This window comes from Gorilla gorilla, chromosome 20 (genome assembly GCF_029281585.2).
Source record: "Gorilla gorilla gorilla isolate KB3781 chromosome 20, NHGRI_mGorGor1-v2.1_pri, whole genome shotgun sequence".
In the NCBI taxonomy this organism is placed as follows: domain Eukaryota; kingdom Metazoa; phylum Chordata; class Mammalia; order Primates; family Hominidae; genus Gorilla; species Gorilla gorilla.
Window position 1 is genome coordinate 61895953 of NC_073244.2, and position 9398 is coordinate 61905350.

General features: G+C 48.8%; 1 protein-coding gene across 13 annotated transcripts in view; it reads left to right on the plus strand.

The window, feature by feature from the left end:
- Positions 1-9178, plus strand: part of PLA2G4C (phospholipase A2 group IVC) — a 61162-nt gene extending 51984 nt beyond the window's left edge. For 9 of the 13 annotated variants that reach the window (XM_055370151.2, XM_055370144.2, XM_055370143.2 and 6 more), the window contains 3 exons: positions 1998-2169; positions 3887-4037; positions 8636-9178. In XM_055370151.2, coding sequence (XP_055226126.1) covers positions 1998-2169; positions 3887-4037; positions 8636-8681 — 369 coding nt within the window. In that variant the 3' untranslated portion in view covers positions 8682-9178. The other 4 variants (XM_055370145.2, XM_055370150.2, XM_055370149.2 and 1 more) reach the window with 3 other exon arrangements.
- The last annotated feature ends 220 nt before the right edge of the window (positions 9179-9398 follow it).

The following is a 9398-nucleotide window of genomic DNA, read 5'->3' on the forward strand; positions in this document are numbered from 1 at the left end:
TATTAACCCATTAGTTATTTCTGCTGACACTCTCCTTCCTCCCGCTCTCCACCCAATGCTAGGCCCCAGTGTGTGTTGTTCTCCTCTGTGTGTCCATGTGTTCTCATCATTCAGCTCCCACTTAGAAGTGAGAACATGCAGTATTTGGTTTTCTGTTCCTGGAAACACATTTATACATTTATCTTTTTTTTTTTTTTTTTTTGAGACAGAGTCTCGTTCTTGTCGCCCAGGCTGGAGTGCAGTGGTGCTATCTGGGCTCACTGCAATCTCTGCCTCCCATGTTCAAGCGATTCTCCTGTCTCAGCCTCCGAAGTAGCTAGGACTACAGGCATGTACCACCATGCCCGGCTAATTTTTTTAATTTTAGTAGAGACGGGGTTTCACTGTGTTAGCCAGGATGGTCTCGATCTCCTGACCTTGTGATCCACCCGCCTCAGCCTCCCAAAGTGCTGGTATTATAGGCGTGAGCCATGAGCCACCATGCCCAGCCTCTTTTTTTTTTTTTTTTTTTAGACGGAGTCTTGCTCTTGTCGCCCAGGTTGGAGTGCAATGGCGCTATCTGGGCTCACTGCAACCTCTGCCTCCCGGGTTCAAGCGATTCTCCTGTCTCAGCCTCCCAAGTAGCTGGGATTACAGGCACCTGCTACCATGCCTGGCTAATTTTTGTATTTTTAGTAGAGACGGGGTTTCACCATGTTGGCCAGGTTGGTCTCAAACTCCTGACCTCAGGTGATCTGCCCGCCTTGGCCTCCCAAAGTGCTGGGATTACAGACATGAGCCACCACGCCTGGCCCACATTGATCTTAATTCTCCTTGCTTAGTTTTGTCAGTCAGCTTGCAGGACTTAACAGATGCTTTTCTAAGACACAGAGACTGAGATGTGTTTTATGTACGTTTAGTAACCTCAGTGCTACAGTAATGAGACATGCAGTGTCCTTTTGCTCTGGTTCAGGACAGCACGGAAGGAGGTCACAGGAAAGAGAATAAATGAAACTTGTTACAACTGAGAAACTACTTCTCATTAAGTTTCCCCATGGTGTCACCTTTATTTAATATTGATTTTTAAAATTAATTTCTCCTACTTCTTTTTACTTTCTTCAAGTGCAGCAAGTAGACAATTGAAAAGTACCTTTACGGCCGGGCGCGGTGGCTCATGCCTGTAATCCCAGCACTTTGGGAGACTGAGACGAGCGGATCACCTGAGGATCACCAACCTGACCAACATGGAGAAACCCTGTCTCTACTAAATATATGAAATTAGCCGGGTGTGGTGGAGCATGTCTGTAATCCCAGCTACTCGGGAGGCAGGAGAATCGCTTGGACCAGGGAGGCGAAGGTTGCAGTGAGCCGAGATCGTGCCATTGCACTCCAGCCTGGGCAACAAGAGTGAAACTCTGCCTCAAAAATAAGAAAAGAAAAGAAAAGTACCTTCACGGTGACATTATATTTCTGTTACACAGTGATGATGGAGAATATCTCATTTATCTTCCAAATACCCCTGTGAGGTGGCTATTACAGAGATCCTTTGCAGAGATGATGAGATGCACCCATACCACATATCTCGTTGGGCTCCTGGGCTCAAATGATCTTCCCATCTCAGCTTCCTGAGTAGCTAGGGCTACAGGTGCACGCCCCCATGCCTGGCTAATTGAAATATGTGTATATATATACTGTAGAGATGAGGTCTGCAACATCTTTCTGTGGCAGAGCTGGGATTCAAAGCCTCATCTAGGCACCATTTTCCTTGCCGTCTGAGTCCCGCAGCCCCCAGCCCCAAAGGTTACTCTCTAACCTCGCGAATGTTGTCTCTAGGTGGGCTGGGGAGTGCGGGTGATGGCAGAGGCTTACTCTTTCCCTTACAGAAGATGTTGTCCCTGTCCAAGCTGACCCTTGCTCTGTTGTGTGTCTGGGCTGTTAGCTGAGGTCCCGTTGGGTCTCCAGGCCCCAGGGGTCTTCTGGAGAGGTCTTGCAACCATTTCTTATTGCCTCCTTCTCAGACCATCCGGGCTACCGCTGACTATTGCCGCCGCCACAAGATCCCCTTTCCCCAAGTAGAAGAGGCTGAGCTGGATTTGTGGTCCAAGGCCCCCGCCAGCTGCTACATCCTGAAAGGAGAAACTGGACCAGTGGTGATGCATTTTCCCCTATTCAACATAGATGCCTGTGGAGGTAGGTGCAGGGGAGGAGCAGGTGAGAAGCCACCTGTATTAGTCCATTCTCACACTGCTAATAAAAACATACCTGAGACTGGGTAATTTACAAAGGAAGAAGGTTTAATTGACTCACAGTTCAGCATGGCTGGAGAGGCCTCAGGAAACTTACAGTTATGGTGGAAAGCGAAGGCCAAGCAAGTCACCTTCTTCACAAGGCGGCAGGAAGGAGAAGTGAGTGCCAGCAGGGCAATTGCCAGATGCTTATAAAATCATCAGATCAGCCGGGCGCGGTGGCTCATGCCTGTAATCCCAGCACTTTGGGAGGCTGAAGCGGGCGGATCACAAGGTCAGGAGATCGAGACCATCCTAGCTAACACAGTGAAACCCCGTCTCTACTAAAAATACAAAAAAAAAAAAAAATCGCTGGGCATGGTGGTGCGTGCCTGTGATCCCAGCTACTCGGGAGGCTGAGGCAGGAGAATCGCTTGAACCTGGGAGGCGGAGGTTGCAGTGAGCTGAGATCGCGCTCCTGCACTCCAGCCTGGGGACAGAGCAAGACTCCTTCTCTAATAAATAAATAAATACATACCATCAGGTCTCGTGAGAACTCACTCACTGTCATGAGAACAGCATGAGGGTAACCACTTCCATGCTTCAATTACCTCCCACGACACTTGGGGATTATGGGAACTACAATTCAAGATGAGATTTGGGTGGGGACACAGCCAAACCATATCACCACCGGGCCAGGCCGAATGGAGCTGCGCTGTGCCCTGGGGACATCTTGTTACGCTCCAACATCTGATGGTTGAGTGAGTCATCCTGTCCACCCCTGGGCCTGGAGGATGCCAGGCTGCCTCTCTCGGTCTTGCATGTTTATGCATGTTGCTGCCTCTCTCTGCAGCCTTCTTGTCCTACCTGAATATCCAACCCCTTCCACCTGGACATCCCACATTCCTCATCCAGTCTCAGGTGAGCAGCTGCTTGGAAGGCCTAGCATCCAGGATGGGTGGTCCTCTGGGGCCTGATTGTGCCACTTCCCACAGTGGGCTCCTTTTAGCTTGTCAATCGTGTCTCCTGCGATGAGACTCCCATTAGGGATAAATTGTGTCTGTTTTCTTCCTTCATTTAACAAACATTTATTGGTTACCTATGCTGCATCAGCCGTGGTTCCAGGAGAGGCAGGCTAGAGTAGTAAAGAAGATAGGAAGCAGGGGGCCGGGCGCGGTGGCTCACGCCTGTAATCCCAGCACTTTGGGAGGCCAAGCGGGGGCAGATCACCTGAGATCCCGAGTTTAAGGCCAGCTTGGCCAACAGGGTGGAACCCCGTCTCTATTAAAAAATACAACAAATTAGCCAGGCGTGGTGATGCACTCCTGTAATCCTAGCTACTTGGGAGGCTGAGGCAGGAGAATCGCTTGAATCTAGGAGGTGGAGGTTACAGTCGCCCAAGATTGTGCCATTGGACTCAGCCTGGGAGACAAGAGCGAGACTCTGTCTCAAAAAAAAAAAAAAAAAAAAAAAAGACCGGAAGGGGCATGGATCATAAAAATATAGATAAATCCATAACCTCATGTGTCAATAAAACTTTATTTATAAAGCCAAAGTAGTGGGCCGACTGGATTTGGTCCACAACTGTAGTTTGCCAAGCCCTGATGTAAATAGACAAAATCTGCAGAATTAATTGTCCAAACTCACGATGCATTTTCTTTGTTGGTTTGGTTATGCTTCAGGTGATATTGAGGCATGGAGTGACACATACGACACATTCAAGCTCGCTGACACCTACACTCTAGATGTGGTGGTGCTACTCTTGGCATTAGCCAAGAAGAATGTCAGGGAAAACAAGAAGAAGATCCTTAGAGAGTTGATGAACGTGGCCGGGTAGGTGAGAGACCATAGTCACTCTGATGCCTATACTCGTTCAGTAAGTATCTGTTGGAGAACTTTCTCTGCAACAGGCAGGAGGGCTGCAGGGGTGAAAAAAGATAGGCAGTTTCTCCCCTACTTGAGCTTGCATCTCAGTAGGGGACAGACCATGAACAGGGTCAGGAGTGAATGGTTTTCTGAAGTGAAGCAGGCTGTGTTCGTTTGCTAGGGCTGCTGTAACAAAATACCACTAGCTGGGTGGCTTCACAGAAATTGATGGTCTCATGGTGCTGGAGGCTGGAAGTGTGAATTCATGGTATCAGCAGCACTGGTTCCTTCTGGGATCTGTGAGGGAGAGTTTGTTCCATGCTTGTCTCTGTGTATATTGGTCCGTTTTCACACTGCTGTAAAGAACTACCTGAGACTGGGTAATTGATGAAGAAAAGAGGTTTAATTGACTCACAGTTCCGAAGGCTTAACAAGAAGCATGGGTGGGAGGCCTCAGGAAACTTACGATCATGGTGGAAGGTGAAGGGGGAGCAAGCATATCTTTACCATGGCAGAGAAGGAGAGAGAGAGAGCAAAGCGGGAAGTGCTACACGCTTTCAAACAACCAGATTTCATGAGAACTCCGTCACTATCACAAGAACAGCAAGGGGGAAGTACGTTCCCATCAATCACCTCTCACCAGGCCCCTACCCCAACACATGGGGATTACAATTTGAGATGAGATTTGGGTGGGGACACAGATCCAAACCATATCTCTGTGAAAGGAAAATGAAATCTCAGGACCCCAATTCACTATGCCAAAAGGGAAAACTTAAGCTGTGGCTGGGCACTGTGGCTCATGTCTGTAATCCCAGCACTTTGGGAAGCCAAGACAGGAGGATCGCTTGAGCCCAGGAGTTCAAGATCTGCCTGGGCAACATAGTGAGACCAAGTCTCTACAAATAATTTTAAAAGTTAGCTGGGTGTGGTAGCACAGGCCTATAGTCTCAGCTTCTCAGGAGGCTGAGGTGGGAGGATTGCCGGAGCCCAGGAGTTTGAGGCTGCAGTGAGCTATGATGGTACCACCCCACTCCAGGCTGGGTGACAGAGCAAGACCTTGCCTCTAAAAAAAAATTAAGCTGAAAGCTTAAGTAAGCTGAGTCATGCAAGAAACTGTCTTTCCTTTTGCTCCTAAGCCACAGATAAAAGGCCACAGATATCTCCACAGGTAACTTACTCTATCGATATGGTTTGGCTCTGTGTCCCCACCCAAATCTCATCTCGAATTGTAATCCCCACATGTCAAGAGAGGGACCTGGTGGGAGGTGATTGGATCTTGGGGGTGGCTTCCCTTATGCTGTTCTCATGAGAGTGAGGGAGTTCTCACGAGATCTGATGGTTTTTAAGTGGCAGTTTCCCCTGCTCTCTCTCTCTCTCGATTCTCTCTCGTCTCTCCTGCCACCCTGTGAAGAAGGTGCCCTGCTTCCACCATGACTGTATTAGGTTGGTGCAAAAGTAATTGCGGTTTTGCAACTAAAAGTAATGGCAAAAACCACAACTACTTTTGCGCCAACCTGATAAGTTTCCTGAGGCCTCCCCAGTCACATAGAACTGTGAGTCAGTTAAACTTCTTTTGTTTATGCATTACCCAGTCTCAGGCAGTGTCTTTATCGCAGTGTGAGAATGGACTCATACAGTTCTAGAAGTCAGAAATCTGAAACGAGTGTTATGGAGCAAAACCCAAAGCGTTAGCAGGGCCAACTCCTGCGGAGGCTCCAGGGGAGAAGTTGTTCCTTGCCTTTTTCAGCTTCTAGGGGCCACCTGCATTCCTTGGCTCATGGCCCCTCCTTCAGCCTCTTGCTTCTATCATCTCATCTCCTCCTTGCTCTGACCTCCCGCCTTGCTCTTATAAGAAAAGATCCATGGGATTCCATTGGGCCCACCCAGATACCCAGGATCCTCTCCTCATCTCAGGATCCTTAGATTAATCTCATCTGCAGAGTCCCTTTTGCCATGGAAAGTCATGTACTGGCCAGGAGCCGTGGCTCACACCTGTAATCCCAGCACTTTGGGAGGCCAAGGCAGGCAGAACGCTTGAGCTCAGGAGTTCAGACCAGCCTGGGCAACATGGCAAGACACCATCTCTACTAAAAGTACAAAAAAATAGCAAGGCATGATGGTGTATGCCTGTGGTCCCAGCTCCTTAGGAGGCTGAGGTAGGAGGATTGCCGAACCCTGGGGAGTAGAGGTTGCAGTGAGCCCAGATCACACCACTACACTCCAGCTTCGATGACAGAGCGAGACCCTGTCTCAAAAAAAAAAAAGAAAAAAAAAAAAGTCACATACTCCCAGGCTCCAGGGATTAGGATAGGGACATCATTAGGAGACATTATTCAACCTGCCACAAAGACACAGACAGAACCAGATGACAGAAGCCAGGGGAAGAGTTGGAATATTATTCTGAATATGGTGGGAAGCTGCTGTTAAGTTTTGAGCAGGGAAGTAGCTTTATCTGAGTCACCTTTTCAAAGGCCCACCCTAGCTCCTGTGCGGTTGGTCCCTAGGTGAGATAATTAGCACTCTGAGGAGCAGTTTGGGTCAATGACCTCAGGGTCGCAATGTAGAGGGAAGAGAAAGCCATTCTGGGCCTCTGGACCAGTCTATGTTCCCCAGAGAGTTTCCCCAAAAGCCCTGCCTGGCATGGGGCAGGGCGTTTATTTGCTGCTCATCTGTCTTCTAATGAGGGGTTGTATATTAGTTTGCTGGAGCTGCCATTAAAAAGTACCACAGAGGCCGGGCACGGTGGTTCACACCTGTAATCCCAGCACTTTGGGAGGCCGAGGTGGGCAGATCACGAGGTCAGGAGTTCGAGACCAACCTGGCCAACATGGTGAAGCTCCATTTCTACTAAAAATACAAAACTTAGGTGGGCATGGTAGTGCACACCTGTAGTCCCAGTTACTTGGGAGTCTGAGGCAGGAGAATCGCTTGAAACCAGAAGGTGGAGGTTGCAGTGAGCCCAGATCATGCCAGTGCACTCCAGCCTGCTGACAGAGGGAGACTCCATCTCAAAGAAAAAAGTACCACAGATCAGGTGGCTTAAACAACTGACACTTATTGTCTCACAGTCCTGGAGGCTGGAAGTCCAAGATCAAGGTGTGAACAGGGGTGGTTTCTCCTGAGGCCTCTCTCCTTGGCTTGCAGATGGTGCCTCCCTGTGTCTACACATGATTTTCCTCTGTGCCTGTCCACTCCCCACCTTCTCACCTGTAGAACTCAGGGCTTACTTATGCTTATTTGTCGACTCTCTCTCCTCATAATAAGGTGTGCAGCAGTGTGGGGTTAGGAACCACATCACTTTGCTCACCACGGTGTTCATTCTTTCATTCACTGATTCCACAAACATTTCCTGGATGCCTGCTAGATCCAGTCTGCCCAGGTCCTGCAGCCATGGCTGCATACAGGTCAGATGAGGCCCTTGCTCTTGTAGAATGTACCTCCTCCCGGGGGGACAACATGTCATAAGCAGGTAAACAAAGGAGTCAACAGGATGGCCATGGAGAGTGAGTGCCGTGGAGACGACCGAACGTGCGGTGTGCTGAGGAGTGAAGTGAAGGCTTTTTAGGAAAGGGTCTGGGGGTCTGGGAAGGCATCCTGAGGGAGAGACCTTTCACCTGGGGCTGAATACTGAGAAGGGGTGGCCATGAGGAAGTCTTGGGGAACAGAATTCTGTGCAAAGGAAAAGTAAATGCAAAGTGTCTGGAGTGGGAAAGACCTTGATCTATGTCTTACCTATGTCTATAACATTCTGTGCTAATATAAAGGCATATCTGAGGCTCGGTAATTTATAAACGAAAGAGGTTTATTTGGCTCATGGTTCTGTAGGCTGTGCAAGAAGCATGGCGCCTGTATCTACTTCTGGTGAAGGCTTCAGAGAGCATCCAATCCTGGTGGAAGGGGAAGGGGGGCTGGCGTGTTATATGGTGAGAGAGAGAGCAAGAGAGAGAGAAGGGAGGAAAGCACCAGTTTCCTTTTAACAACCAGATCTCAAGTGAACTAATAGAGCAAGAACTCACTCATTACCGCAGGGAAGGCACCAACCCATTCATGAAGCATCCACTCCCATGATCCAAACGTTTCCCTCTGGGCCCCACCTCCAGCACTGGGGATCACATTTCAACATGAGATTTGGAGGGGATGAATTTCCAAAGTATATCAGTCTATTCGAGGAACAGGAGGAAAGCTGTTTTTGCTGGATCAGAGTAGGGGAAGCACGGAATGAAATGTGATTGGAGAGATGGACAGAGATCATATCTTGTGAATTCTGGCAGGTATCATGACATTCGATGTAGGCCAAAGAGTTAGCTACTAGCCCAGCTCCTGATACATGCTTAATAAGCGTAGTGTTGGATAAATAAACGTTTACATGGTAAAAGTAGATCACAAGAGCTCCACAGGAGGAGGTGGTGGAGCTCCAGGTCTTCTCAATGAATGAAAGAATGGATGAATATCTTTCTCCTAAGTCATGTATGACCTGTAGAGGCTTCCAGGTCTTCTAATCTTATCCAATGTGCAACACTGCCTACAAAGCACAGTGGTAACTTCTAACTTTCCTTTCTCCCCAGGCTCTACTACCCGAAGGATAGTGCCCGAAGTTGCTGCTTGGCATAGATGAGCCTCAGCTTCCAGGGCATTGTGGGCCTGTTGGTCTACTAGGGCCCTGATGTCCACCTGGCCTTCCTGTTCTTCACTCCCTTCAGCCACACGCTTCATGGCCTTGAGTTCACCTTGGCTGTCCTAACACGGCCAATCACCAGTGACCAGCTAGACTGTGATTTTGATAGCATCATTCAGAAGAAGGGGTCCAAGGAGCTGAAGGTGGTGAAATTTGTCCTGCAGGTCCCTCGGGAGATCCTGGAGCTGGAGCATGAGTGTCTGACAATCAGAAGCATCATGTCCAATGTCCAGATGGCCAGAATGAATGTGATAGTTCAGACCAATGCCTTCCACTGCTCCTTTATGACTGCACTTCTAGCCAGTAGCTCTGCACAAGTTAGCTCTGTAGAAGTAAGAACTTGGGCTTAAATCATGGGCTATCTCTCCACAGCCAAGTGGAGCTCTGACAATACAACAAGTGCTCAATAAATGCTTGCTGATTGACTGATGGATTAGCTGTTTGTGTGTGTCTTGGTCTGCCACCACCCCTGCTGTGGCCCTTTTCACCCTGTGTGTACCCTTTACTTGTTCCTTTCTTCCCTTCCCCCTTTCCTTTCCATCTTCTTCCATCTATATCTCAGCAATTAAGCATGGTGGTTCCACAGCTGGGTTTGAATCTTACTTCTGTTACCTGCTTACCATGAGAACATGGGCAAGATCCTTCGCCTCCAT